The 26989-nt window shown below is 51.3% G+C and overlaps 11 protein-coding genes across 11 annotated transcripts; 2 read left to right on the top strand and 9 right to left on the bottom strand.

The window, feature by feature from the left end:
* The first annotated feature begins 858 nt into the window (after positions 1-858).
* Positions 859-9580, top strand: SEPMUDRAFT_151276 (Adaptor protein complex AP-3 delta subunit). Its single transcript, XM_016906712.1, has one exon. It carries the CDS (start codon positions 1005-1007, stop codon positions 4116-4118), a length of 3114 nt encoding a protein of 1037 aa, XP_016758415.1. The 5' UTR covers positions 859-1004; the 3' UTR covers positions 4119-9580.
* SEPMUDRAFT_71582 (DUF221-domain-containing protein) lies at positions 859-9880 on the bottom strand. The gene is made up of 2 exons (XM_016909946.1): positions 9755-9880; positions 859-9456 (listed from the first exon to the last, which is right to left on the bottom strand). Exon 2 carries the CDS (start codon positions 7035-7037, stop codon positions 4401-4403), a length of 2637 nt encoding a protein of 878 aa, XP_016758414.1. The 5' UTR covers positions 7038-9456; positions 9755-9880; the 3' UTR covers positions 859-4400.
* On the bottom strand, positions 7619-9028 carry SEPMUDRAFT_50590 (ornithine decarboxylase; the record flags this gene model as incomplete). The annotated part of the gene is made up of 1 exon (XM_016909169.1): positions 7619-9028. One exon carries the CDS (start codon positions 9026-9028, stop codon positions 7619-7621), a length of 1410 nt encoding a protein of 469 aa, XP_016758416.1.
* A 791-nt stretch (positions 9881-10671) lies between the features above and the next one.
* Positions 10672-12507, bottom strand: SEPMUDRAFT_151274 (glycoside hydrolase family 17 protein). Its single transcript, XM_016906711.1, has 2 exons — positions 11861-12507; positions 10672-11799 (listed from the first exon to the last, which is right to left on the bottom strand). Exons 1-2 carry the CDS (start codon positions 12387-12389, stop codon positions 10937-10939), a joined length of 1392 nt encoding a protein of 463 aa, XP_016758413.1. The 5' UTR covers positions 12390-12507; the 3' UTR covers positions 10672-10936.
* A 1294-nt stretch (positions 12508-13801) lies between these two features.
* Positions 13802-15827, bottom strand: SEPMUDRAFT_151273 (uncharacterized protein). Its single transcript, XM_016906710.1, has 3 exons — positions 15607-15827; positions 15466-15540; positions 13802-15415 (listed from the first exon to the last, which is right to left on the bottom strand). Exons 1-3 carry the CDS (start codon positions 15625-15627, stop codon positions 14048-14050), a joined length of 1464 nt encoding a protein of 487 aa, XP_016758412.1. The 5' UTR covers positions 15628-15827; the 3' UTR covers positions 13802-14047.
* Positions 15828-18300: 2473 nt separating this feature from the next.
* Positions 18301-19400, bottom strand: SEPMUDRAFT_151271 (uncharacterized protein). The gene is made up of 2 exons (XM_016906709.1): positions 18976-19400; positions 18301-18901 (listed from the first exon to the last, which is right to left on the bottom strand). The coding sequence occupies exons 1-2, from the start codon at positions 19228-19230 to the stop codon at positions 18536-18538; spliced, it is 621 nt and encodes a 206-aa protein (XP_016758411.1). The 5' UTR covers positions 19231-19400; the 3' UTR covers positions 18301-18535.
* Positions 19401-20189: 789 nt separating this feature from the next.
* SEPMUDRAFT_91545 (uncharacterized protein) lies at positions 20190-22872 on the top strand. Its single transcript, XM_016910559.1, has 3 exons — positions 20190-21150; positions 21227-21609; positions 21668-22872. The coding sequence occupies exons 1-3, from the start codon at positions 21063-21065 to the stop codon at positions 22226-22228; spliced, it is 1032 nt and encodes a 343-aa protein (XP_016758409.1). The 5' UTR covers positions 20190-21062; the 3' UTR covers positions 22229-22872.
* Positions 20647-20928, bottom strand: SEPMUDRAFT_120003 (uncharacterized protein; the record flags this gene model as incomplete). Its single annotated transcript, XM_016901562.1, has 2 exons — positions 20647-20655; positions 20722-20928. 2 exons carry the CDS (start codon positions 20926-20928, stop codon positions 20647-20649), a joined length of 216 nt encoding a protein of 71 aa, XP_016758410.1.
* Positions 22873-23689: 817 nt separating the features above from the next.
* SEPMUDRAFT_71568 (uncharacterized protein) lies at positions 23690-24340 on the bottom strand (the record flags this gene model as incomplete). The annotated part of the gene is made up of 1 exon (XM_016909945.1): positions 23690-24340. One exon carries the CDS (start codon positions 24338-24340, stop codon positions 23690-23692), a length of 651 nt encoding a protein of 216 aa, XP_016758408.1.
* A 342-nt stretch (positions 24341-24682) lies between these two features.
* On the bottom strand, positions 24683-25267 carry SEPMUDRAFT_110661 (uncharacterized protein; the record flags this gene model as incomplete). The annotated part of the gene is made up of 2 exons (XM_016900857.1): positions 24683-24862; positions 25079-25267. 2 exons carry the CDS (start codon positions 25265-25267, stop codon positions 24683-24685), a joined length of 369 nt encoding a protein of 122 aa, XP_016758407.1.
* Positions 25268-25841: 574 nt separating this feature from the next.
* On the bottom strand, positions 25842-26765 carry SEPMUDRAFT_151269 (uncharacterized protein). Its single transcript, XM_016906708.1, has one exon. It carries the CDS (start codon positions 26756-26758, stop codon positions 26198-26200), a length of 561 nt encoding a protein of 186 aa, XP_016758406.1. The 5' UTR covers positions 26759-26765; the 3' UTR covers positions 25842-26197.
* Positions 26766-26989: the final 224 nt, after the last annotated feature.

Here is a 26989-nt window from a genome sequence, read left to right as displayed (position 1 = left end):
GTTCTCGCCATGGTGGACAACACACTCGCCAGCTGCGTCTGGTTCAAAGGCCGGGAAAATCTCCCAATTCTTACTCGCGACAGCAGCCTAGAAAGTTATTAGAACCGTTACAGTAACGTTACCGTAACGGTAGATAGGTACTTACCTGGTATGCCTTATATTCCTTGGATTCATACACAGTATCCATTTCTGCGTAGGAGGGTGGTGGGGTAGGAGGGTGGTGGTGGTGGTGGTGGTGGTGGTGGTGGTGGTGGTGGTGGTGGTGGTGGTAGTGGTGGTGGTGGTGGTGGTAGTGGTGGTGGTAGTAGTGGTAGTGGTAGTGGTAGTACTACTACCATGTCAGTGCTGAAATAGTATTGGAATGTTAGAAACTTACCTTTGTCGATATTTTACAGAACTTAGTGGATTTGAAAACGAGTGCAGTGTTTTATTTTCGAGTGCGTGCCAAGAACTGACGCGCGCGGGGTACCTCAGAACGAGTGCGCGTCAGGTGTACACGCCATACATTGTTCTTGGCGGCTCACAAGTGACATTATGATATACACAAGGTGAACTACCTTAGGTAATCCATTATCACGCGGTAACGGTCACGCGGACGGGAGTGCCCTCAACGCAGGCCTTGGCAAGATTTCGGCCCCACTTCAGCAACCTCGAAGTGCTTGTATTATACATAGTCCACTCAATAATTACTTGACCTCCTACTGCACTACGAGGTACCTCCTACTTTCACCAGAGACGCCGCTCCAGAATTGCCAACGGAGCGACACTCACAGTACACAGTACACAGTACACGGTACAGCGGTCTGCACCAACGAACGACACTGAATACCTACTCGCGAACGACATGCTACCATCATCGCATGATCCTCCCCGCGAACCAGCAATATGCTGAATAGCAGCCTCCTTCTCGACTTGCGTGCATCACTCCCGCGCGCTCTCGTACGACAGCACACCTCCCCCGCTGCCACCGCCGCCGCCGCCGCCGCCCGATCATAACCGTCAACATGTTTGAAAAGGATATCTACCAACTCATCCGCGGCTTGCGCGCCCACAAGGGCAACGAGCGGGAATATATTCACCTTTCTCTCCAGGAATGCCGCAAAGAAATCAAGAGTCAGGACATGGACCAGAAAGCCACCGCTCTGATGAAACTCGTCTACCTTGAGATGTTTGGCCATGATATGTCTTGGGCCTCGTTCAACGTGCTCGAAGTGATGAGCAGCGGAAAGTACCTGCAGAAGAGAGTAGGATATCTCGCTGCAGTGCAGTCGTTCAGACCTGATACCGAAGTGCTCATGTTGGCGGAGAACCTCCTGAAGAAGGATATACAGAGTTCGGATAAAGTGGTGATACAACTTCCTCTCAATGCTATCCCGCACGTCATCAATCCTGGTATGGCTAATTCTTTGCTGACCGACCTCCTACCTCGACTTTCGCACTCTTTACCTGCCATCAGGAAGAAGACGATTGTCACGCTGTATCGACTTGCTTTGGTCTATCCAGAGACACTACGGCCTGCTTGGCCGAAGATTAAGGAGAGACTGCTGGACGAGGATGAAGATCCGAGTGTCACCGCTGCAATTGTGAATGTGATTTGCGAATTGGGATGGAGACGACCTGCAGATTTCTTGCCCCTGGCTCCTCGACTGTTTGAGCTGTTGACCGCGGGAGGCAACAATTGGATGGCGATCAAGATCATCAAGCTGTTTTCGGTCCTGACTCCACTGGAGCCGAGACTGGTGAAGAAGCTATTGCCGCCACTCACAAGTATCATCAAGACCACCCCCGCGATGAGCTTATTATATGAGTGCATCAATGGCATTATCCAGGGCGGCATTATGGAGGCTGCAGAGGGCACGACGGAGGGAGACGAAATCGCGAGATTATGTGTGAATAAATTACGGGCAATGCTGGTGATTGAAGGTGATCCCAACTTGCGATATGTGGCTCTGTTAGCCTTTGTGAAGATCACGAGCAGTCATGCGGATCTGGTGAGCCAGCATCAGGATGTCATACTGGAGTGCATTGACGATGCGGACATTTCCATCCGAACGAGAGCACTGGACTTGGTAGTGGGAATGGTAAATGCTCACAATCTCTCCACTGTGGTGGAAAGACTGTTGAAGCAGCTGAAGACAGCCGGCAGAGCATCGGTCGTAGATGACCCCGAAAATGATCGGGAATTACACCACGAGATCGTGCCGATGGCGATGGAAGATGACGACGACTTGCAAGCGCCAGTGCGACCGAAACAGCCGAAGTCGACGCTGGCGCCACCACTCCCAGAAGACTACCGGACCTCTGTGATTGAGCGGATCCTCGAAATGTGCTCCCAAGGTAACTACGCCAGCATGAACGACTTCGATTGGTACATCGGAGTTCTCTTGGAACTGGTCAAGCAATGTCCTTCCACGTCGACTTCCAGAGTTGCCGACAGCATTGGAGCCGAGCTTCTCAACGTGGCAGTACGTGTCAAAGCAGTACGGCCTGAAGCTGCAGCTGCAGCAGAGTCTCTGCTCTTGATTGAGGAACGTGACAAACTATTTCCGGCCGGTACTAACAGCGGCCAAGGTGTTCTGACATCTGCAGCCTTCATCGCGGGCGAGTATGCCAGCATGCTACCGGATCCAGAGGCCGTCCTCACTTCGCTGCTGCACACTTCGAGTGCGCAACTGCCGGCAGAGCCTCTCGCAAGCTACCTGCAGGCCATAACGAAGATATTTGCTGCTCTCACCGGAGACCAACAAGTGTCATGGACTTCGACGAGAAAAAACACGACGACTCTGTGGACGTCCAGGATCATTCACTTTCTGGAGCCATTAACACTACATCCCAACCTCGAAGTGCAAGAGCGCGCGGTAGAGTACCTCGACCTGATGCGGTTGGCCTCCGAAGCAGCCTCCAATCAAGACACAGATGTCGACAACGGCTATTCCGAGCCGCCTTTGCTTTTGACGCAAGCCATTCCCGCTCTGTTCTCCGGCATGGATCTCAACCCCGTTGCTGCATCTGCTCTACGAAATGTGCCGAAGCCAGAGAGCCTGGATCTCGATCAATACATTAACAGCAACCTGGAATTCCTTCTTAACCAAGCAGAATATGATACAGACTATGAAGAGGCAAGTGACGAGGTTTACAGATACTATCACGAAAAGCCATCGGCAGTCACAACATCACTCAGCAACAACAGCTCGAGGCCCGCAGCAGATTTCTTGGAACCCGGAGCACCACAGCGAATGACTTCCTACCAAGACTCAGATGCCGAGGTGGATCGCGAGAGTCTGCTTCGCAAAAAAGCGGAACGTAGAGAACGATACAAGGACGACCCGTACTACATCGATTCGGAACGTGGCTCCGGGGCTTCTACGCCCATGCACAATATCCTTCGCAATGCCAATGGCGAAGATTTGAATGTGGATGACATCCCGGTGATGGAGCTCCAGCTTGACCCTCGCGACATCCAGCAACGACGTCGGCCTTCTCCACAGCCTGCAAGGAAACCACGAAAGCATTTCGAGGTCGCCGCAGATGAGACGCTTGGTGGTGGTGGTGACACACCTCCTTCGTTTTCGTCGAGTCCTGCCAAGACCTTTCTCGCTTCTCGAGCCATGAAGACATCGCTGTTGCAAGTCGATAGCAGCGGTCTGTCATCACTATCGCTTGACGACACCAGCTCTGCCAATCGGCACGATTTCGAGAGACGTCAAGCCGAGGAAGAAGAGATGCAGCGCGCTATCAAAGAGGTGGAGAGACTTCGGCTGGAATTGCAGAGAAAGCAGGAGAGGATCGAGGAGCCGGAAGAGGGCACTGTAGTCAGGAGAAAGAAGAAAAAGAAGGCGGTTGTTGCCTTGCACGATGACGAGCCTCGTGCTGCTGCTGCTGCTGCTGCTGGAGATGGAGATGAAGGTGTTGTGAAGACGAAGAAAAAGAAGAAGAAGAAAAAGAAAAAGGACAAGTCGCAGTCCGACGAAGAGGCTGAAGCGCATACATTGGAAAAGGATGTCAATGTCCAACAACAACAAGAAGAAGAAGAAGATGAAGAAGATGAAAAAGAGACGCCCATCGCTCGAGTCAAGCGCAAAAAAAAGAGGCAAGTCAAATTTGACGCCGATGACTAGAGGACAGACGTACGTACGTACGTAAGTAGGCTATATGAATCAAACAAATATATCATGTCTACTGATTTTCGGTGTCTTTGATCTCGCTTGTCACGTCTTCGCGGAAACATCGTAAGTAAGTATACATAAACCGCCCCCTCCTCCCTTTTTTTCTTCTTAGGTACTCTTACTCTTACCCTTACTATACACCAGCAACAAACACACCAATTACATTTTTACCGTACCCTACCGTACCGTACCGTACCATTCCATTATTCATCCCATTATTCGAGATATTCACTCTCACACCACCTTGGGCCGAGAAAAGATCGGCACCTGCTCAACATTATGATTCCAATGCAATCTCCCCTGCTCATCGACCTCTGCCTCGTCATCCGTCGTCGGAATACCCTCTTGGACATTGATTTCCATTTCCTGTTGGGAAATTCCATAGACATCTCTTGGGATCCATAGCTTTGGTGTCTGGGATGTGAATGCAGGAGCGAGATAGGCCTTTTCCATGTCTTGTTCACTCAAATGGTGCTGAAGCTCGTCATCGTCATCGTCATCATCTTCTTCTTCTTCTAGCCAAGAGCGGATCTGCTCGCGAGAAGTGGTGACGATGGAGTCGAACACGTCAGATAACCATCTGGGAGCGGGATGGGGTAGTTTGCTGAGACCGAGACGGTGTCCGTGAGTGGCAGCGTGTCTTGCTGCTTCGTCATTGGGATCTGTGCCTTCTTCTCTGGAAATGAGGGATTCTTGCGCATGCCATTTGTCGATTCCGAGGTAGAGTTCGAGCGGTTGCAGCATGCGGTCTAGGAGAAAGTTTGCTACTGCTGTGAGGACGAGGAGGATGATCATCAAGGTAGTTTGTGCGGCCGCTTTTCTGGCACCGAAGAGACCAATGAGACATAGTTCGGCGAGGTATATCCCCGTGGGCATCTGCTGGAGGGCTCGTTTGTAGGCTTCGCCTTTGGTGTCAATCTTGGTTTGGCGGACGTAGAGTAAGCTATAGCGGTAGCTGAGGTAGAACATGGAGACTCCGATTGCTGCGAAGCCGATGATGAGTGGTTGAATGCAGGCGTATGCGGTGGCGATGATGAGGAAGTTGGTGTACTTGGGGAACCACGCTGCCCATGGTGTGCCTCGCATCTGCGCATACGTCTGATACTTCTCCCGTGGTGTCTTGTTCCAGAAGTACTCGTAGAACAGGTACTCGAAGAGCTCGGAGTAATCCAGAAGGTTGCTTGCAGCACTTGTGGTGCCTTGCAGAATGAAGTAAGTGAGGTAAAAGTTTGATGCTTTGGGCAGGCTGGAGGCAAGCAAGTCTGTCGCCGAGCCCGGGTTCTTAGCGATCTTGGTTGCAACTGCTGCAGCGCCCGAGGAGAAAGTGGTGACCAAGAAGACCTGGAAGACCTGAAATACCATGAACCACGCTTGGGTCTTCAGCTCAGCTTGGGGAATAGTCGGTTCACCTGAGAGTTTGGCAATGTGCCTGAAGAGCTTGGGCACATATGACACGAACCAACTGACTACAGCAGGAGGCACAAACCCTACCAGAAGGCCGAGCACCCAGTCTGGCAGATCCTTGAGAAAGCTCAGGAACTTGACTCGGTCGGCAAGCTCGTTGACATTACTTAAGGTTCCGATCAGGCCCACGGGAATCGCAAAGAAGATGGTGAACCAGACCACAAAGATCAGAGCCAATGAGGCCTTGCTCAGTCGAGTGGCGACTGGGAGCTGTACGTTTTGCCAAAGCACTTCCTTGGGCTGCACCGCGAGGTAGCGGTCCTCTAGTGGAAGCTGCTTGTGGAAGGTGATTTCTTGGAAGGCTCGATGTGCGGCTTCTTGATTTGCAAATGATACAAACACAGCGCCTTCGCCCGGTATATTCCTACTGGGCGCAGCGCGAACAGCCTTGATACGCTCCTCCAGGTCGAGCAGCTTCTGACGCGCTGCCTCAATCCGATCCACCTTCTTCCCCACGACCATGGGCGTTCTTTGGGTGGGCCGATGTTTCGTCTGCGAGCGTCCGTGACCATTCTCCACTGATGGATCCGATAGTACTGCTACCCGTGGGCTGCTCTTTTGGCCTTTTGCATGCTTGACGATAAAGTCATACTCGGCGCTTTCGAGAGCATAGGCAGCATTGTTGCGTTGCTCGATCAAGTCAGGCAGGTCTCCAGTATCCTTCACCGGCCAAGAGTGCTCCGCCTGAGCACCAAAGTACTGCTTCAAATTGTCCGGCTGGAGCGCATCCTTGGGCACATTCACAAACAGCACCGTTTTTGCCGACAACCTCGAAGCATGCGTCTCATTGAGATAGCAGGCCTGTCGAATCCCAATGAGTCTCAACCTCTCCCACGCAATGGCCACGAAAATACCCAAGAACAACACCCACGCCACCACGGTATGCGCCCAGAGGTGCGAATTCTTCGCAATGTTGCTGAAACTGATGCGGTCCAGCTCACTCGCTCTCCCCCCTCCCGTCGCATTGACAGGAAACAGGATCGGCCATGTCAAACACGACCCAGCCACACAAACGACAATCACAAATTTGAGAAACCGCAAGAACAAATACGCGTCCAGCGAATTATGTTTCAGGACAAATCGATCCTGCAGACTCCGAAAATCATGAAACCAGGACACTCCCTCGGCAGCATGAGCATGAGCAGTACCAGTACCAGTAGCAGCAGGCGTGCGATCTTTCTCAGGTATCGTTCCCAAAAAGGTTCGTGGCGCATACGTCTTGCGAAAGTAGTTCCGAATCAGGAGAAAGACGGAGAGATACACGACGGCGATGATGAAGGTGGGGATGAAGGCTCCCAGAATGGCGTCCAAGGAAGTCGAGCCGTCTCTTCGGTTTTTGCCGTAGCCATTGTTGTCCGTAGTGGTAGTGGTGATGGTGGTGGTGGGGAGGAAGGGGATGAAGTCCATCGTGAGACTTGAGTGAAGTCGTGGCCGGGGCCGTCCCCTGGTCAAGATCTCGGTCCGGATGCTTGGCAGGTGCTATTCTTTAGAGAGACGTGGAAAGTGATGTTGGTGCAGAGCACATGGCCGCTGATGATGATGAGAGGAGTGACACACAACGTATACTTAGGTAGGTACGGTATGTGGATATATGAAAAGAGTCAGGTAGTCAAGTTAGAGGTAGCACATGTAGGCAGGAAGGAACAGAGATCGTCGCTGCCTTCCCAGCCATGAGTGACATCAGAATGACTTGGCGGGATAGAAATCCTGCTGCGTTACCTCAGATACCTCGAGGTGCTGCGGTATTGATAAACATTGGCTTGCGCGTACCACCCTCACCTCGTGTCGCCCCAACGTCGGAAAGAGTCCATCCACACGACTTGGTAATCTCTTGGTAATCTGATGTCGCCATGATGGGAACGGTATGATACGATATCCATAATCCAATATACACTACATGCGGAAACAAGTTGCCAATCTTCGAGACGCACATCTCTCATCGAGGGATGCCACCAATAACCATATCGTGCAACATCCATCGCTCGCCATTACATCTCCATGAGCTCAACGGCATCGGGCTCGCTGCAAACGTAAATCGTCTCGTGCTTGTCGGTGAAGCCGTTGAAGCGAGTGGCAGAGCACTTGGTGTACGCTCCCATATCCTCAAAGTACAACCAATCACCAGTGTCCACCAGATGCTTGGAGGACCACTTGGCAGCAATGCAATCAATTCCATCGCACGTGGGTCCCCAGACCGAGTAGGTGATCGGCTTGCGGTAGACCGTGGTGTCGTCTTCGCCCGACGCATAGCCCGAGTCCACCAGAGACTCTCCAGCAAACGAGTAATTGTAGCCATCGGCGCGAGTGCTGTTGCGTAGCACTTGTGGGACCGGGTGCTGGTGATCGAAGATGATACTGGAAAAGTTGCCGTACACGCCATCGTTCATGTACAGCATGTAGCTGGTGTCGCCGCCCAGAGCCTTGTCTTCGACCGTGCGACGAGCAATGACATTGCATGCGAGGGTGAAGGCGGTACTGGTGTAGTAGCGACCAGGCTCTGCAATGATGCGAACGTGAGGTGGAAAGAGTTCATCCACTGCAGTTGCAAGAACAGGTGCCATTTCGTCGAAAGTCTCCGGGACGAAGCCGCCGCCGCAATCGAGAGTGTGCATCTTGAAGCCGAGCGCCGCACCCTGGTCAAAGACCGACCGTGCATCGCTGACAGCCTGTCGGAATGCCAACGGGTCTGACGCTCCAGAACCAACGTGGAAGGCGACACCAACCACATTCAACTCCAGCTGCCTGGCCAGGGACAGCAGCTCTGGCACCACGTCCATGGCGGCGCCAAACTTCTGGCTCAATCGGCACAAGCTGGCCGAATCGTCGGTCGAGATACGCAGAAACAGCTCGGCAGCGGGTGAGATTTGTTTGATCTTGTACAACTCATCCGTGTTGTCAAATGTCATCTGCTTGACGCCAGTCTTGACCGTGTATTTGAGGTAGCTCTTGGTCTTGCAAGGCTGCGCGTAGATGATGCGGGATGGAGCTACTCCAATGGCGAGGACCTGCTCAATCTCGGCCTTGCTTGCACAATCAAATCCCGCTCCCATCTTGGCCAGAAGGCGCAAGACCGAGTTGTCGGGGTTGCACTTGACGGCATAGTGTGGTGTAACACGTGGCAAGCGCTTTTGCCAGCGGACGTGCTGGCGGTAGACCTCTCCCAGGTCGGCCACGAAGAAGGCGTCCTCTGCGCCCGCTTCGCAGTCGTCCGTATCGATGTTGTCAATGTGCTGCTGCAGCGCAGCTCCAATCATTCCTCTGGCATTCTTTGCGCCATACTGAGTATCGGCTCCGCTATCGTAGTCGGAGACGGGATGGGTATCGATATAGTCTGTCGTCTGTTTCAACGACAGGTAATCAATGTGGTTGGTAATGGTGTCGATGGCGCTAGGTGCCATTCCCTTGTCAAGGAAAGATAAGTGGATGGGTCGGTAGTGATGTGAAGTGTGTGCCTGGGTCTTCGCAAAGGTCGTTAGGGCGGCTTGAAAGGTGCGAAATCAAGGCGAACGGTTCCTAGGTGGCGCTTGCCAGACTCTTCCCCCGGATGGGAAAGAGCTTTGATATGACTCTTATGCGGCAGCTGGGTGTTGTCTTCGGCGGCGGGAGGTTGTTGTTGCAACAACTCAAGGAAGAAAGCAGGGAGATCCGTGGTGCGGTCAGGCGGTGGTGGAGAGTGGTGGTGGTGGAGGTGGCTTCGAGTTGGTGATGTGGCGATGTGCTCGTGCGAGAAAATGGTCCGAGACTGTGGTCGAAGCCGTGGTCGGCAAGGTGCCTTTGTAAGACCAAAGGCGAGTCACTGGTGGTGTCGAGCCAGAGTTCCGGCTTGCTGAGTCGGCGAGGACGTGTTAGAAGGTGTTCAAGTGAGCGAGTGAGGGGGGAGTGGTAGTGGTGGTGGTAGTGAAGGTGGTGCAGGTGGGAAGGCGAAGAGGAAACAAGTCGGGTCGGTAGGAGGTAGGAGGGTAAGGTAGTCGCAACAGTAGTGCAGTGTGCAGTGTGTGCGATTATTTTCAGCAGGAAGACTCGGCAGCGGCGAGAGCGGAAGGTTCCATTCACGTTGGTAACCAATGACCAACAACCAACGAAACAACGCCGGCGACCATCCACACATTCGGGAATTTACATACCACTGTCCTTTCTTCTCTCTTAGAACAAGGGGAAGAGTGTATGTATGTAGGTAGAGGTAGAGTAGGTGGTGTAGAGGAAGTCAGTAGTAGTAGGAGGAGGTAGGAGTAGTAGAAGAGCGAAGTGCAGATGGTAGTAGTAGGCAGAAAAAGAGAAAACAGAGAGAGAAGAGGGGATCAGTATTTTGTGTGTGTGCGTACGTGCGTGCCTTACCAGCTCAATATGGTGGTGGGAACGCGAGTGCGAGTGCGGGAAAGCGAAAGGAAAAAAAAAAGCTCGTGGCGCAGAAATGATGATGGTCGTCGATCGCGGTGGCAGCCTCGGAGAAGGGGCCATGTCATCGCTTGTCTGGAGACTTGAGACTGAGACTGCCCGGGGGGTGTAGTGTGTGCGGTGTGCGGTGTGCCACATTCAATGCGCGACTTTTGCGCAAGATTACCTCCTCAGCCTCCTCTCTCCTAATAATTTCTCTCTCCTAACAAATTCTCTCCTAACAAATTCTATGCTTCACACTCACACTCACAGTCTCCCCAGTCACGTCACTCTCACCGCTTCACCGGCAACTTCTCCTGCCTGCCTGCCTGCCTGCCTGCCTACCTCGTATAATGGGGGCATGCCCTGTCCTCTACCTCCTACTGTACCTTACCACAATACCCAACTTCAATAACGGACACCTAAAAGACTCATGCGTCTTTTATTTATATCGTCGTAGTCTGCGTCACCTTGTTTGTTCTGTGATATCATACCTGCCGTACCTTACCTTTACCTTCTACTCCTACAATGTAGGTACACCTCATCCATCATCAAGGTACCGTCAACCGGGCAGCACTGCGGTTGTTTGAGTCATTTATAGGTAAACAAGGCAGTCAGAGTATTTGGGCAGGAACATTGGGCGCAATCGAGTAGAATCCCATGTTTCGTCGCAAGACACCTGATGCTGTTTTGTGTACAATACGAAACTTCTCTACCGTACTTCCTAGGTACTGCGCAACGACATCTATTATTTCCCACGTCATGCATGTACTGTACACTTTACTCGGGTCCACTTCTCGGTCGTTATGTGGTGTCATTATTATGTATGCATTGAGGACATTATTTTCCCCCTGTACATGCTCCTTTCCCCCAATGCCCTGCTGATGCTTTTTTGGTGAGAGAGAGACAAAATCAAAGACTCAAATAGTCTACTACAACGCGGCCATGATCGCACCGACGATAAGGAGTCCGACTGCTGGTGCGTTTGCAATCGCTGAACCAGTGTAAGAAGCTGGCATGCTGGGGCCGGCTGATGGTGAGTATGAGCCTGGCATGGTACCGTTGCTGACAGCTGGTGAGCCTGCACTCACGCCGGTGCCCATTGGTGCGGGATAACCTGCGCCCCCCATGCCGGTGCCCATGGGTGCTCCGCTGCCTGCTGGCTGACTGGCAATTGGGCCCACGTTCTGGTTGTTGTCGCTTGGCGTATCCGTGTCTGGGGTAGCCGTAGCAATGGCGCCAGCGCCGCCAGAAACGCTCATTGGACGAGCAGATGGTGTGCCAGTAGGAGCCAGGAGCATCGAGCCAGAGGCAGTGACAGAGGCAGCGGATGTGGAGCCAGACGAAGCCATAGAGGTGGCGCTCATGGCTGCGCTCGACGAACTGCTGCCGGAGGCTGAGCAAGAGAGATCGTAGAGAGGTTCGCCGCGGTCGGCAGGGATCACAGCGAACGAGACGTCCTGAGGAGCACCATCATTCAACTGGTACCACCAAGTGTTCACGCTGCCCAGAAGGCGGCATGCGACACCCTTCCAGTACAGCTCAGCATTCGCAGTTCCAGACGTGGCCTGGCCAGATTGGCCTCCGGTCACAGGCCAGCCAGTCTCGGTTACCCAGACGGGCTTTCCCATAGCAGCGCCGACAGTGGCATCGTAGGCGTTAAAGAAGAGATCGGGAGAGTTCTCAATGCTGTTGGGGTTCGTAGTCTCGAAGTAAGGGTACGCATCAACGCCGACCCAGTCAAGAGCCTCAATGAGAGCGTTGTTGGAGCTGTTGACATAGGCAGTCCAGGTGTCTGCAGAGAAGTCACCAGTTAGCGAATGCTGTGCATGCGAGATTCCCCACGGTGGACTTACCGACGTGTCCAATCTGCTTATCAGCCCAAACAGTGCCGCTCAGAACATCGCGCACCTGCGAGATGTAGCTGACGAGCTGCTCTGGTCCAGCACCTGGACCACTTTCGTTCTCGATACCAGTTGGCGAGATGCGGTACAGGTCCTCAGAACCTACCGAAATACCAATGATGGAGTCGGAGAGCTGCTCGCCATATTGCGAGATGGCAGTCCTCAAAGCTGCGAGCTCTTGGTTGAAAGCCTCCTGGCCTGCACTGCACCAGATACCGAGCAGCAGAGATGTGTTGGTCGAGATGGCGGCTGGAAGGGCAGAAATGACCGTGTTTGTAGAGTAGCCTTGCACCATGGTAAAGAGACGTGCGGATGTGAAGCCGCCTACACCGGGAAGCTCCTGTGCAGCCCTGAAGTCGGCCTCGAAATCGGCCTGCTGACGAGCGACGGAGTTGGCGTAGAGGGCGCCATAGTTGAAGCCGCGGACCTGAGCAGAAGCAGCACCGGCGAGGGCGAGAAGCGAGAGTGATGATGATAGCATTTCGAGATGTTCAAACGAGAGAATACCAGAGATGGTAAGATGGTACTAGGTGGTAGTCGCAAGCAAATTCAAAGAAAAGGGAAAGGCAGGCAGAACAACGGATCAGAGGTACCTTCTTCTATAGATACCTACCTAGGTACACTTCACCTTCGTGGTTGCCCAACAAAGGATGACGAGGAACCAAGTATTGGCAGGGGCGATCCGCTTGGTATGCTACCAGAAGAGTAGCAGTTCCCGCAGCTAGGAGGCACTTTCCATGCTACCAAACTCCTCTTGTGCATTAACCTTCCCATCGTCGAGACCGATCGGCGACCGTAAACAACGTGGCCAGGTGGTGTGACGGGCCCGAAGCAGCTTAACTCGGCAACAGTGCGTGGCAACTTCTGCGCGCCCATTGGCTAGCCGAGCCCCTTCTGCATGAGAATTGAGACCAGACCTCTCACAGCTCTCACAAAGAGAGCAAAGAGTGTCAAAGCAGGTACCAGAAATAGCCGGACCACACAGGACGCCTCCAGATTTACAACTCATGCACACTGCGAAAAGGCCGGACTACGGCTAAGCGCCGCCGCCATGAAACGACGCGAACTTGGCGGGAAAAAAGGCTGTGTGCAGCAGTGTTGAGCGGTATTTGGAGGTACAGTATTGTCTTGAAGAAATGGGTAAGACGGGAGAAAAGGAGGTGTCCATTGGGCATATTGTCACTACAATGTGTTAGTCAGGTACTGTGTAGAGAACGTGTGTGTGTGTCGGAGATTGGAAAGGAAAAAAATGATGCTGACGTTGAGGAGGAAGTGGCGACTGGCGACTCCCGCTTCTTCCTGGTAATTTCTCTCTTGGCGATTCATCATCCGATTTGAGTGTACCTCGCTGGAAGATGAATAATCAAAACATTGGTGAATTACCTCTACCTCTTGTTTCACTTTCACACTTGAGTCGAGCAGACAGGCGACTTTCTTCATACCTTCTACAAAGCAATAGGTAGAAGAAAACGACATAAGCCATATCTACAGCTACCTCCACCTAACAGTACCTGACCCAGAAGATAGACTACAAACTTGCGGTACATACCTGTATACGGTACAACTGAGTACCGCAGCGGGCGCTATATATCGGAGCGTTGACACTGAATACGAGTCGCAATCTCAATGAAAAATAAAATAATAAATCATCATCATCATCATCATCAATAAAGAAAACACACACAGACATTCAATAGATAAGATCGACAGTGGCAGTGCAACGAAACGAGGCGAGGCGATCTCTATTTACCTAGAATACTCTTTATTAGGTAAGATACTTATCCTTGCTGTGTGAATTGCTCCTGCATGTAGCACCTCTCACAATCACAATCACAATACCTACCTTATAGTGTCTCCCTCTCCGAAGCAAGAGATGAGTTGAAAAAAACAATTGTTGCATTGTACCATAAGGTAAGGTAAGGTAGGTACTAATACCGCAATAAATGAAAAAGATTACGAGAGTACCTTACGTCCCTGATCATCATGTCGCGCTTCAGCGTAAAACAATAAACTCATCAAAACATCCGGACGCTGTCGTGTGCTGTTGTTCCTCCTGGATAGACAAATTCGTCCATTGAGGTAGACAGTCATTCATTACCTTACTCATACGTGAAGAACATTCAAGGTTCACCAGCTTCGCTACATGAACAGCACAATCTCTCCACGAGAATTGCGTCGCAGACGCAAAGATTTCCACAGCTCTTTGTCTTCTTCCTCCTTCTCGTCACTGCGTAATAAATCGCGCTCTCGATGATATCGCTTCAGCACCTTGTTCATGGACAAGCCGTGCTGGCTTTCTGGACCTTTGTTGACAAACGATAAGAACATTTCCGCTCGGTCGCTATACGACATGACAGCATTGTTCGCAACGGGTTGAACGGAACTGGGCCGATCGAGATACTCGATCGCTTTGCTTCTTCGGCTGCTGGCATGGGAGCGGTCCAACGAGGACATGGAGTCGTCGCGCTGGCTTCGGCGGTGCTTCTCGTGTCTGTCGGAGCGTTCGTGCTTCTCTTGCCGCCTCGTGTATTCTGGACTCCTCGATCGTTGGTTTCTCTCCTCTTTACCAGAGGGCTCCTTTGTGCTCGCATATGAGACATGTGAGGATTTCCGACGTTCGTCCTTGGTGCTCTTGCGATCGTCGCGCTCTTTCTCGCGTTTGCTTCGCTTGATGGGGCTGATGGGGGTGGGTCCTGCGTCGATGCGATCGTCCTCATAGTACACTGGGTCCGTGACGAGACGCTGTAGACCACCCGTCAAGCCCGAGTGAAGGGTCCGACCTCCGGTAGAGGGAGGCGCATCAAGCATGCTGTGATCGCCTCGAGACACCGGTCTCTTCGCACTTGACAGATCCAATTCCTCCACGTTGCGCTTCCGCTTCTTGTCGCTCTTTTCCACTGTGCCTCGGTCCTTCTTCTGCTTCCTGTGCTCCTTGTTCGCAGGCGTCGTGAAAAATTGCTGGGACTCGGTAAGGTTGTTGTAAGAATCGTAGCGCTCCATCGTGGCGGGGAGAGGCGCATTGCCGTAAGAGAAGCCATATTTCAGGTATTGCGAGCCATCTCCATTCGAGTATTGCGAATATTGCGAGTATTGTGAGTCGCCGCCATTGCCGTACGGGGTGGTCTGTTCTAGCATCTTCCGCTCGTCTGGTGCGCCTAGATGGGCGGCTCTGGGCGTCGCATCGCTGACCAAGAAGTCAAACACGTTGATTCCCTCGAGTTCAGCGGCAGACTCAGGAGCAGGTGGGGGAGTCGGCGCTCGGGGAGGCACATCGATCACAGCTACGGCATTCGACTCGTCCCCCTCCTGCGCATCTTCCACGTATGCGCTTCTGGGTATCATGGCCTGGCTGTTTCCGTTCACGGATTTGCGCTTCTCACCCTTGTTGCTCTTATTGCCCTTGTTGTTGTCCTTGTCTCGGTAGAGATTTCCCTGGTACTTTTGCGCCTCGCTCACACAGGACGTATGGCTTTGGAAAGCGCCGTCTGCGAATGTTGTCATGCAATCCTTGGGTCGTTTAGCGAATGGGTATTGCAGGTCGTACTCGACAGTCTTACCAGGCAAGTAACGGGAGCCCAGCATCGATTGTAGTGCGTCGAGAGCTTTTTCTTCGTCAGGACGTCGCCGCAGCCCTACACCCGCACAAGATTAGTTTCCGGACCAAGTAATTGTATTCATGAGTGGTTTTATAGACTTGCTTCGCAGCTAAACGAGACCATGGTGGACGCGAGCGGTTGGGAAGAGCCGAGGGCGGTTATAAGAGTGGACGCGGTTAAGCAAATAATGCCAGTCAGGAGATGTCGTTCACGCGTTGGTTGGTGTCGTGTCTTTGGTTGGTTTCAATTTTGAAAAACGCGGGATGAGGGTCCAGGGCAGGGGTTCCGTTCACACTTTGACGTTTCTAGGGCGACGATTTTTGTACAACTCCCGTCGAGGTCCTTGCATCTGTGATTGAGACATCAGATAATACTACATAATAAACCTCTTCTTTATACTGAACGTCTACTGTCGCCACCGTGTATACCGCTCCTTTGCCATTATTGGTTCTGCCAATCTAGCTCCAGGCATCAACGACTGTGGCATCCTTCAGCAGGCAGCAAGGCCTCCACATCTGGCACCGATGACATACCGAGGGGCACAGTTAGTACGGCACAGGCAGAGATGAGAGTGAGACCAAGGGTCTGCCGACACCATCCAAACCATTTGCTGTGAGGACTTGGAGCAGAATAGACTTATGCACAACATGCATCCGACATCATTTTGGCGGTTAACAGACTAATGGAGTGAGCGCGTGCGGCTATTCTCTCAGACACTTGTGCGGTCGCTCATGTCACAAAGGCATTTCTGGACTGCTCCAAGAATGCGAGTGACCACGCCCGCACGTGGATCTGGAGTTCTGGACTAGACACGTGCTGCTCGCGCGAAGTATATACACAAACCTCCTTTCCCCATATAGTACTGCAGTCGCTAGTGTGGGTGAGGGTGGCCTGTAGTCGGTAGGGAGACATGCGTCCATACAGGTACCTTGGTGGTGAAGAAAGGCTACCTCCTATTGACATGAAGCAGACATGAAACTTAGGTACCTGACCTTGCATACCATGTCAGGAGTTGTCCCTCCTTGTCTCTCATGGTGAAGTACATGTACATGCACCCATCATACGCGCAAAGGCTGAGAAATAAATGTCACGCAATGGCGAGAGAAGCGCCTCAGTGGCTGTCCGCCATACTATACACCACAGCGAACGGGTGGTGGTACACATACACCATCGCTTTGGTACCTACAGTATATTACCTGTCAAGGAGCTGTCAGATGTTACAGAAGAACATGGCTACCAGGTACTCCAACTTGACAGCGTCTAATGTACATTCTCCCTGGGCGCTATAGTGTCTGTGGCGAGGGTATCTGGTCATCTCTTTCAGCTGGGACGAGGTCCTTTCTTTTAATGCACATGTACATTGAAGGACTGGCACGACATGCCTGTCGAATAGAATACCTTTGGACTGTTGCTACTGACACTACTGTATGTATCAGCAGTAGATGGACATGGGCCGTACTACCTCTGTACTTTGTTGGTTCCCAGAGAGGTCCTCCATCGCCTACAATCGGGACAGTAAGGTAGGTAGTTTCGAAACACATCTGGAGCACTCGGCCACTAACATCTAACCTCGTATAGCGGGTAACACTCGACCACATTCCTAGAAAAAACTAAGACCAGAGGGTTCTCAACAAGACGTACCTGTCACCTCTCCCGAATTAGCTAAATTATCTTATTAACGAAATTAACACTCTAGAAAGAAAGAGAGAGAGAGAGAGAGAGAGAGAGAGAGAGAGAGAGTAAGCAAGGATTCCAGCAGCATATAGGAGCTATAACTTGACGCTTTCAAACGACTCCTACCTCCTTCTTCCTAAGAAGTCTCACGATTGACTGGAAAACTTACCTTACGTGAATGACGACAACGACGACGAAGATCAGCTTTTGCGCCGCTTAATACTTATATACCTATAACAAAAACACCAATCAACTTCGCGCGCGCCAAAAAAAAGTAAGTACATTCTGAACAGTAGAGAGTAAAAACACTGTATTAGAAAATTGACAAAGGTACGCTATATATCCGAGGAAGCAAGCAAATAGGGCTTCTTATCTGATTACTATTAGGTATGTATGTATGTATAGGTACCGTACCTTCGGAGGTTGCTGGTAGTGGTACTGTAGTATGGAGACCTAGTATAGGTAGGTATGCAGGAACATGGAAGTCCTCTGATGATGATTTGCCTAAGTAGGAGGTACAAATAAGCAGAGTATATACATATGAATTCGAAATATGGAGATTGTCGTCTATACCTCCTGCTTCGTAGCGCTATCTACCTCCTATATACTAGGTACCTTACTCTTAGGCCCGCGAGTTGGTAGTAGGCAGGTATAGAGATTCTACTTGACAGGTAGAGGACATGAGTCAGTACCTACTTACATGTACATGTGTACAGGTTGCAGGCAAGGGGTTTGCAAAAGAAGTGACATTACGCTGTTTTTCATACTACTTACTCCATCTTATTACAGAATACAGTAATTTTTAGTGTTCTGAATTCCCTAGAGCCTACTCCCTCTCTACTGTATTTCCTAGTAAATATCGGCTTGGTTGTATAGAAAAAACGCGTCTAGATAGTAGATTGAACAGTATGTGAATATGCTAAGAATACTAGCGTAATGTCACTACTTTTGCGAACCCCTTGCAGGTACTCTCGATACCCTTAGCGCTCAAGTTTGACAGGTACAGGTATATTTAGGTATGTACCCATCTACCTACCTCCTACCTACCTGTAATTCACCAGTTGACCAGTCCTGGGGACAATGATGAGAGAACTCCTCCCTCGCCCCCCTCTCCCAAAAAGATCATAATCAAAAGTCGTCGATTCGCCCCAAAAAAAATCACCCCCCTCCCCAATCCATACTCCTTTTTGGTTCTCTGTCTATCTGGCTGAATGAGCTTTATTTAGAAGAAGGAAATGGAAATCGCTGATAAACTGTCAAAAAAAAAGAAAAAAAAAGGAAAGGGAATTCATGTCCCATACACCCATCCTCATCTCACTCATTCATCTATTCATTTCAAACAAGTGGTACAAACCCATCAAATCATCCAACCCCACAACCATCGAATCCCATACGCGCAAACCCCCACCGCAACAGCCATCCACACTGCAATCGCCACAGCAACCCTCCCTTTCATCTCCAAGACATCTGAGATTTGCATCTTGGCGATTCCGCGCCTTCTCCAGGAGAGGCGTGGATGCCAGGTTGTTTCGGGAGATTCTTGATAGGGTTCTGGACCGGAGAGGAGCCATCTGCCGGATTGGGATTGGGCGGTTGTGGGGTTTTGTTGTTGTTGTTGTTGTTGGACTTGGAGTTGTTGTTGGTAGCGCCATTGTCGTTGTTGGCGCTCGATGAGGAAGAGGGAGAGGATGAAGCTGATGACGCTGATTGGGGTGAAGAAGAGCTGCGGTGGGTAGTTAGTTTACTGTACTGTACCCCACATGGAAGGAGAGGTCAGGCAAGGTAGGTAGTACTTACATGTACTAAAAGCGAGTGTGGTGGTTGATTGTCGCTTTTCGGAGATGGCGTTGATGCTGCTCCTGCTGCTGCTTGCTTGAGCACGTCGTCTGGCAAGTCCAGAAATGGATCCGGTTGTTTCTTGTTCCTGCTTTGACGGCGTCCACTGTGCGACTTGACATGCTGCTTTGGGTCTCCCGTTGGAGTGGTAGGAGTGGTAGTGGTGGCCGTCGTGGTCGTGGTCGTGGTCGTCGTGGTATTCCCAGGTGCCGACATGATGATGATAATGATGATGATATTGATAATGATATTGATGATGGTGGTAGTGATGATCCACTTCTTCCCGGATATCGAATTAAGGTATTGTTCACCCCAATTCCCAGCTCCCAGCTCCCAGTCCAGTGAATTGTCGTGACTCGTCCGTGGGTCCTGCGAGCTGTCGTGTTACCAGCTAGAGACCCAGACGGCAGGTCGCATGAATTTGTGTTTCTTTTTGATCTACACGCACTCTATTCTTGTATATTACAGCTTCCGTCATCAAGCAAGACTCCTCGCAAGGCAGATATATTTTGGATGCTGCGGAATGCGGCGGATCCTGGTTCGAGAGGAGGACCCTCGTTCCCGTCCTCGCATTTCGCCCGCGCCCGCGCCTCACCGTCCCGTGCTTAGTCGTTCCGTTCTGGGTATTGGTGCTGTGCTGTGCTCGCTTTCCGACTCTGTTATACGACCATCACTACACATGTATCTACTGCATGTATCTACTACATATATCTACCGCCGAGGAGACCAACAACACAGCCCTGGGTGAATATCGGTGGTACTACCTGATATATACTGTAGAACGATTGGAATCTTCCACCCGACTGCGTGGCTTTGCACCTTTTCCGACATGCTGGACACTGGGTTGAAGCATCCGACGATCCGACGTGTTGTGCATGAGCATGACGAAACGCACTTGCCAAGTCTGGCGCGTTCCTTCCCGTCGCTAGTTGTTCTATTCTTCTACTCCCCTCCCACAGCTCCCACCACTCCCACCTACCACCGACAAGGTACACTCCTCCCACCACTCCCACCTCCACTTCCCAAGCGAGCCCGACAAGCAGAGTGACACTTTGGAAATAAATACCACCCCACCCCACCACTACCGGCCATGCCTGTGGTGTCTTGCCCAACTCTGCCGTGTGCATGAACGGGCGTCGTTGCATCCAGCGGTCCACGGGTACCGACGACAGCATGCTCCCTCACCTGGACGACAGCCGCCTCGCCGTTTCCTGCACGCCTGCGACACTTCATCACTTCACCCGGCCGCTCGCTGCTCTCGTGAGCGTGCGACTGCATCGAAGATCATGCTTCTGGAAGGCCCGTTTTGGGAATTCCGGGAGCCCGCCTCGTCTATCATGTCCGCTTCGGCCCTCTTGTACTTCACTGGGCCATGCAGCTCAGCAAGGGCCGTTCGAAATAGGCCGTGGAGCCAATGAGAGAGTATAGGCAGTCCAGCCTCGAAAAAAGTGGCCACGCAGAAGTGGCCATGTCGACAATCGACTCGTGGGACTTGGACACGCTGGCGGCTGAGGCGTTACCGGTAGGTCAACCCTTGGGCCGTTCGCAGGCTCGCAGCGGGGAGAGTCTTCCCAACAGGGCAATAACAGATCTTTCCTGTTTGAGCGTGCTGGACGGCCCACAGACCACGCGCTACAGTGTCTGCATCGTGTTAGCGCCTCAGGCCAATGAACATGCAGGGCGGGCTGATTGCACTTTCGCGCTCACGCCTACTTTCTTCTCTCTCTCCCGCCCATTGAAGAGCCACTGCGCCCATTGCCGGACGGCCTGGTGCGACTGTCCGAGAATGGACACTATGTGAGAACATGTTGCCTCATGGGCGTGCACCGGCACCAGCTGGTCGCCACCATATCCCCAATAGATGTCGCGGCCACGAATGTATTGGAGCCATGTGCCCCTGCCAGCTTCGAACATGATGCCGGACGCCGTGAATTGACTGATATAGATGGGAGTATATCTTCTACCAATGTCGTGATTTTGACTTCACACAGCAACTCTCTTCCAAGCCATTTGCGCCCCGCGCGAACATTTCAGCAACAGAAGCAGTCATGGTCAGCAGCCATCGTCCCGCCGAGCTCTCCAGAGGTCAATCTGCGGCAAGTGGACCTCCCTCTCCGGCTTCTACCCGCTCCGACAGTATGTTCTTGCTCTGTATCATACACCTCACGTGCACAAAAGCACTGCACGTAGCCAGACTCTGACCATTCTCAAGGCAACACGCGCATCTCTGCCACGCCGGATAACATTGACTTTCGCTTTCTCAACTTCTCACATCCTCAAGATGCAAAAAACGCGCAGACGAGGAGAAATGTTCGCAGTCATGTTACCACGAAGCAGCACGAAAAGCAACGACAGCGAGTCGCAGAACAAGCACGACAGACACAGCAATGCTCCGACCAGCCATCACAGACGCCAAGTACCTCCGTCAGTCGAAACCACTCGGGGGAGTCGTCCACTCGTTCGTGCTCAGAGACAGAGACGAGTAGTCCCGAGGCCTCTTCACCATCATCACCAACAGCATCCAGCCCGTTATCGATGCTCAATCCCTTGGAGGTGTATCCGGAGGCATGGCACTCTTCTCTGCGCCCCGTCATGGTATGTGCGAATGTGCAGCACGATGTTGCCACGAATCACATGCTAACATTTCACCTAGGATCACTACTGTAAATATATGGCAGTTGACCTGCCAGGAACCGACGAGGCCACGAGACAAACCATTCGAATCCATCTTCTCGGTCTGGCCTTCACCGACCACGCAACACTTCACGCATTAATGCTCGTTGCAGCAGCACACTATTCCAAATTGCGAGGACAAGGTTCGCACAATATCAACATGCTACAACTCCGCGGCATGGCCATTCAAGAAGTGAACCGAGCGATGATGGACCACGGTCCTCGAGGTCGAGCGACCAGCGATCGAATGATTGCGGCTGTTGCCAAAATGGCTACCTTTGAGCTACTTTTCGGCCAACGAGAAATCTTCCACACGCATATGACAGGACTACAACGCATGGTCAGTCTACGAGGAGGCCTACAAGCTCTCGGTCTGAATGGAATGCTCGAGCGCATGCTTCTCTGGATCGACACGAACGCTGCAGAAATCACTGGTAGCGGGCTCTACTTTCCTCCTGCAGCGTTTAAATCTTCATCAGGACATCCTCGCGCAGACCGTAGGCTTTTCCTCCTGGGTCTACATGACCAAGCACAAGGATGATACTGTCAAAAAGGGTTGGGAGGCTTCGTCATCATGTTACTGGTTCACAGTCGAGCATTCCGAGCAATTTGATCTTTCCCGCGCAATCCCGAGCCACCATTAGTAATACTAATCACGGTCTATCCTCACCGGCACGGGCAGCCAGCTGATCTATTACCTGCTGTCACACCATTCTGAACGACAAAAAGCGTGGATACTTGCCAGCAAACGATACGGGGGACTCTGGTAGCCACTTGATCTGCAGCATAGCGGCAGTCCTAATGATGATTTCGAAACTCATTCCCAGCATGAGAAAATCTGCTGGCTAGCAAAAGAGGTGGTTGTTGAGAAGAGGAATTTTCCATGCGCTTTTAGACCCGACCGCCTACCTCCGACAGCAGCCAGCTCCCGGTACCGACCAAGGTGTTGGCCAAATGGCGGCATTGGAGTTCCACTGCTGGTGCGGACGCGCGATTAGACCCCACGGACAGCAAGAGTAATGAAAGTGAAGATCAATCCTAGGCAAGAGGAAGCACCAGTTCGCGCAGACGTCTGCGGCTTGCTGTTTACATGGGAGATGCGATTGACGCGAGTGACGGATAATGAAAAGGATTGATGAGTATTAGTAATCACAGGTACAAATCCTGACTTGCAGCAGAGCGAGCACCCCAATCTAGGTACTCTATCTACAGTACTTCCTAATTGAGCTTTGTTGCTACTCGCCGAATCATTTGGCGGAACTCATACAAGTCTTGATGATATATGGCATCCGCGTGCAGATACAGGTAAGGTAGTGTAGAAGCTCTCCAACCTCTTTCATCCTTGTCATTCTTCAATCCTCCCATTTTTGCAACATTTGCAAATATCCATCTATGCTTTGACAATCTGATGATGATGATGATGATGAAGGAAAGGGAGGAGAGGCTCTGCTGGACACACAGCAGAAGTAGTGATGCAGCAGAGGTAGTTCTATGCCGGCTGAGATCGTGGTAAGGTAGGTAGGTAGGTAGGTAGGTAGTCTGATGTGATGTTAACTATTCGATGGACGGGAGTCCTGCTGCTAACGACCGCCGGGAGACGGAGTATGTACCTTTGTCATGTTATCGCCGGGAACGTAAATTCCGTGTGTACCAGGTAGGTAGATAGGTACGAACCGGTTGGAGAGAAGCGGATGGGATGGATGGATGGGAGACAATATAAGGTAAGGTACTCCCCCGGGGGGACCAGCAGTATCGCGTCGGGCTCTTTTTTATCGCGATGGGAAAAAACAAATTCAGTTCACGCCGCCAGCAGCAGTAGTAGTAAGTAGTAAGTAGGTAGTGTCGGACGCCTCGCGAGTGAAAAAAGGTTTTTCTTCTTCTTCTTCTTTTTCTTTCGAGATCCTTCAGATTAGACAAAAAAAAAGGAAATCTCCCTTCCCAGCAGGCAGCCCTTTTTCTTTTCTTTGTTTTCTTTTCTTTTTCTTTTTTTTTCCTTTTTTTTTCAATCATCATCATCAACAGTAAACATCACCTTCAACCACAAACTACACCCTTTACAACCCGTCACCAACTCTCCCTCATCCGCAGATTTTTCCAATTCCGCTTCCGTCACCACAAACGCAGGAATACTGCCACATCGACATGCACGTTTCCAGATTCCAGTCGCTGTCGCAGTTGCAGTTGCAGTAGCGTCTTTTTCGTTTTCTAATCCTCCGACTTCAAAATCGAGGTCTTCCAAATCTACAATTTCTATTCCCGTATGGCGCGTTGTGATGATAACATCCGCTTGATGTTGATTATTATGATGATGAATATTATTATTCATCGTCTTCCACTTCTGTAATTCCACGTCATATTTCGCACGCTCAGAGGCATTTCCCAGAACGCGATAGGCTTCGGTAATTTCATCGATGGTTGCAGCAGGAGGAGGATATGTCGTTGGAGAAGAAGTAGATTCTTGGGTTTTCTTCTTCTTCTGCTTGTCGGGATGGTGGTGGAGTAGAGCACGCTTGTAGGCTTGTCGAAGTTCGTGGGGAGGGATAAGGGTTGCTGGTTGTCCGATTTTGCTGTTGTTGTTGTTGTTGTTGTTGTTGTTGTTGCGTTTCTCCTCGGGGATGTTGAGGAGGTGGTAGTAGTCGAGGAATTTGGACATTTCTTTTTTTTTTGTTTTGCCTTTTTATCGGGGTTTTTTTCTGGATTGGAACGGGTACTGTAGTCAGCACCCTGTAAAATATCACCTGCCTCACTCGTGGAGATTCATGTAGTGGTAGACCAGCGGTGGTGGCAATATCATGGTTCTTTCGTGGAGAGATGGGGTTTGTTCTTTTTACGCCAAGCAGTTTATGATACAGTAGTACAAGTCTTGGCACTACAGGCCTGGCCGGGAACTAGCTAGGTACATACATATATGCCACAATAGAGCAGGTCATAATATGAGGACATCTGCAAAACAACATCGTCGTCGAGCTTTAAGAGCTACTGGGGCTACGAAAATTCAATCTGCCTTATCAATAGGAATAAGAACTGCTTCATCATCATCAAAAAACAACTCTAGTACTCCTTTCTCAGAGTCCTCGCGATTCTTCATCAAGACTATATCAGAAACTAAAGTGACACGTATAAAATATTTGCGTATACCTCGTCGTACTGCTGTTCTAGACTTCCCTCCCCTTCCCTGTAACAAGAGAGTGAAGAAGTTGTTAATCCCATAAAAGTTAAGAACGGAGAGAGCTCTTATGTGTGTATCTTATAGAGAGTGCTACCTAAGACTACATGTGGGTGTGTTGTCGTGCTCGTTCTTTCTGCCCATTACGAAAAAGAAGAAGACCACTGCAATGCTAGGCTGGAGGTACTCGTTCCCGGGGGAAGGACGAGAAGGGTCCGGTCTTACCCTCGGCTTGCGCAGAGCCGTGAATACTCCAAATCCACTGAAGGGTACACAGCCGCTCAATACTGGGATCGCTGAAAGGTCTGGCTGATATTCGTGGCGTCGCGGGAAAGGGGCGTTGTCGAGACGATAGAAGTTCGACTCTACGTGGTACAGCGCACGTCTGTAGTGAGCCATGCTCGGGATGTCCATGATGGCAATGCCACGAACACCAACCTTCGTGACCGCCTTTCCCTTATGCCTCAATATTTTTGCGAAGAGGCTTTAGTTTCGACCTCTCCGTCTTCAAGACGGCAGCTTGGAGTTTTATAGCGTTGATGGTGTTTGAGACTTTGATGCCCTCTGTGTTGCTCTGATTGAGCGCACTGTCGTAGAGCTGCTTCTTGAGAGCTGCATTGTCACCTATGTCTGTCAGGGTCGAATGTCAATGAAGTTCAGTTATCGAAATAAGGTGGTCTAGAAGCGAGTAGCGGATTTGCTGTATAACTGAGTGCCACATTCCATGGCTCCAACAAAGAAGCTATCAATCTGGCTGAATCTGGAACCGGGCCCGACATCCGTCAATCCCAGCGTCGCCATAGTCGACAGACTACTGAGAGAAGTGCTTGGGAGCTGCATTCGACGCTACGTGAGCGCGAATATACGGCTTGGGCGGCGCTGTTGAGTTGTCCAGTGATGGTTATAAGGGTCATGGATGTATGCGTATAGTAGAAAGGTACCTGCGATAGTGGAGTGGAGTTGGAATGACATACTTCCCTCCATATATGCAATTTAGTGTTTGCAAGTGTCAGTCTGTACAAACGAAGTGTGAAACTTCTCTTGGTGATGTGTTGTACATAAGTTTGCTGCCACTCATTGTTGAGCTTTCTAGAGCGGGTCCGATCGTAGCCGGAGGCAGAGTTTCCTGACTGCTCTTGTGCGGGAGTGCTGCAGACTAGAGCGTTCGAGGGTGAATGTGGACGCGTGAGTCCCAGCTCGACACAACCGTCCATAGACCACCATTCCAGTAGCTTTCTACAGAAACCAAAGGCATGACACGCTCCACCTAAACCGCTCCAGCTCCCTTCTCAGCAATGCTCGAATGTCCTCGTAATCTGATCCTACGCATCTTTACTACCTGCCTTATTTCGGCCACTTCTTCCATCCCCTCCCGTGCCCTCTCTCCTTCCAGTTCTTAACCATCGCATTCATACCCTCCATCGCCTGCCTCCTCTCATCCATCTTGGACCGTAACTGCCTCTCCCACAGTTTACCCTTCACTCTCTTTCCCTCGCCCGTCCCTTGTACCAACAGTCCCTTCTCCAGCCTCTTCTGCGCCTTTAATTCAGGATGTTTCGGCGCTATAGGCATCAAGTCCAGCACGAAATGTGCTTTGGCCAATTTGTAGAGATCTGCTTGGCGTCGGAGACTGTAGGCGGGACCGTGCCAGAGACCGGTTCGAGGATTTTTGAATGGGAGGAATGGGTTGTGCGATTTTTTGTCTGTGAGCCCCGAGGAGGAGTCTGTCATTGTAGTTTCCGTGACTGCGGCCGGGCTATCGCTGCTGCTGCTGCTGCTGTCTGTGAGGGTGGATGGTGTCGTCGCTGTTCGGATTTGTGGCGGAGGATATTTCTTGAAAAAGTTGAGGAGCCGCGGAGGAAGTTGCTGCGCCAGCCGAATCTGTGATTCCATTGCTGCTGCCATTGTGGGTGGTACAAAGCCAATGGATTGAACGTGAGAGAGAGATGGGATGGATGGAGAGAGGTGAAGAGGTCGGAGCGGGAAAGCGCCGCGTTTGGCTCCACCTGATGTTAGGGTTAGGGTTAGGGCAGGTGGATAGCTCATCGCGTGTCGACGCCAGCTCCAGCTGCCTGAACATCAACGACAGCCAACCTCTCACAACAACACCTACCTTTCTCTCTCATCGCCAACAAC

The sequence above is a fragment of the Sphaerulina musiva genome (assembly GCF_000320565.1).
Source record: "Sphaerulina musiva SO2202 unplaced genomic scaffold SEPMUscaffold_9, whole genome shotgun sequence".
Classification (NCBI taxonomy): domain Eukaryota; kingdom Fungi; phylum Ascomycota; class Dothideomycetes; order Mycosphaerellales; family Mycosphaerellaceae; genus Sphaerulina; species Sphaerulina musiva.
Note: the sequence above shows the minus strand (reverse complement) of the source record. Positions and strands in the feature narration are given on the sequence as shown.

What these genes read in the sequence shown, in the direction of transcription:
- SEPMUDRAFT_151271 (XM_016906709.1), bottom strand. Translation starts at nt 19,230, where the DNA reads ATGTCGGCACCTGGGAATACCACGACGACCACGACCACGACCACGACG. An exon ending in CACACTCGCTTTTAGTACAT is followed by an intron (nt 18,902 to 18,975) that starts GTAAGTACTACC and finishes TACCCACCGCAG; the next exon opens with CTCTTCTTCACCCCAATCAG.
- SEPMUDRAFT_151274 (XM_016906711.1), bottom strand. Translation starts at nt 12,389, where the DNA reads ATGCTATCATCATCACTCTCGCTTCTCGCCCTCGCCGGTGCTGCTTCT. An exon ending in TAAGCAGATTGGACACGTCG is followed by an intron (nt 11,800 to 11,860) that starts GTAAGTCCACCG and finishes ACTTCTCTGCAG; the next exon opens with ACACCTGGACTGCCTATGTC.
- SEPMUDRAFT_151276 (XM_016906712.1), top strand. Translation starts at nt 1,005, where the DNA reads ATGTTTGAAAAGGATATCTACCAACTCATCCGCGGCTTGCGCGCCCAC.
- SEPMUDRAFT_151269 (XM_016906708.1), bottom strand. Translation starts at nt 26,758, where the DNA reads ATGGCAGCAGCAATGGAATCACAGATTCGGCTGGCGCAGCAACTTCCT.
- SEPMUDRAFT_151273 (XM_016906710.1), bottom strand. Translation starts at nt 15,627, where the DNA reads ATGGTCTCGTTTAGCTGCGAA. An exon ending in TGGTCTCGTTTAGCTGCGAA is followed by an intron (nt 15,541 to 15,606) that starts GCAAGTCTATAA and finishes GTGCGGGTGTAG; the next exon opens with GGCTGCGGCGACGTCCTGAC. An exon ending in GGGCTCCCGTTACTTGCCTG is followed by an intron (nt 15,416 to 15,465) that starts GTAAGACTGTCG and finishes AAACGACCCAAG; the next exon opens with GATTGCATGACAACATTCGC.
- SEPMUDRAFT_71582 (XM_016909946.1), bottom strand. Translation starts at nt 7,037, where the DNA reads ATGGACTTCATCCCCTTCCTCCCCACCACCACCATCACCACTACCACT.
- SEPMUDRAFT_91545 (XM_016910559.1), top strand. Translation starts at nt 21,063, where the DNA reads ATGGTCAGCAGCCATCGTCCCGCCGAGCTCTCCAGAGGTCAATCTGCG. An exon ending in GGCTTCTACCCGCTCCGACA is followed by an intron (nt 21,151 to 21,226) that starts GTATGTTCTTGC and finishes ACCATTCTCAAG; the next exon opens with GCAACACGCGCATCTCTGCC. An exon ending in CTTCTCTGCGCCCCGTCATG is followed by an intron (nt 21,610 to 21,667) that starts GTATGTGCGAAT and finishes CATTTCACCTAG; the next exon opens with GATCACTACTGTAAATATAT.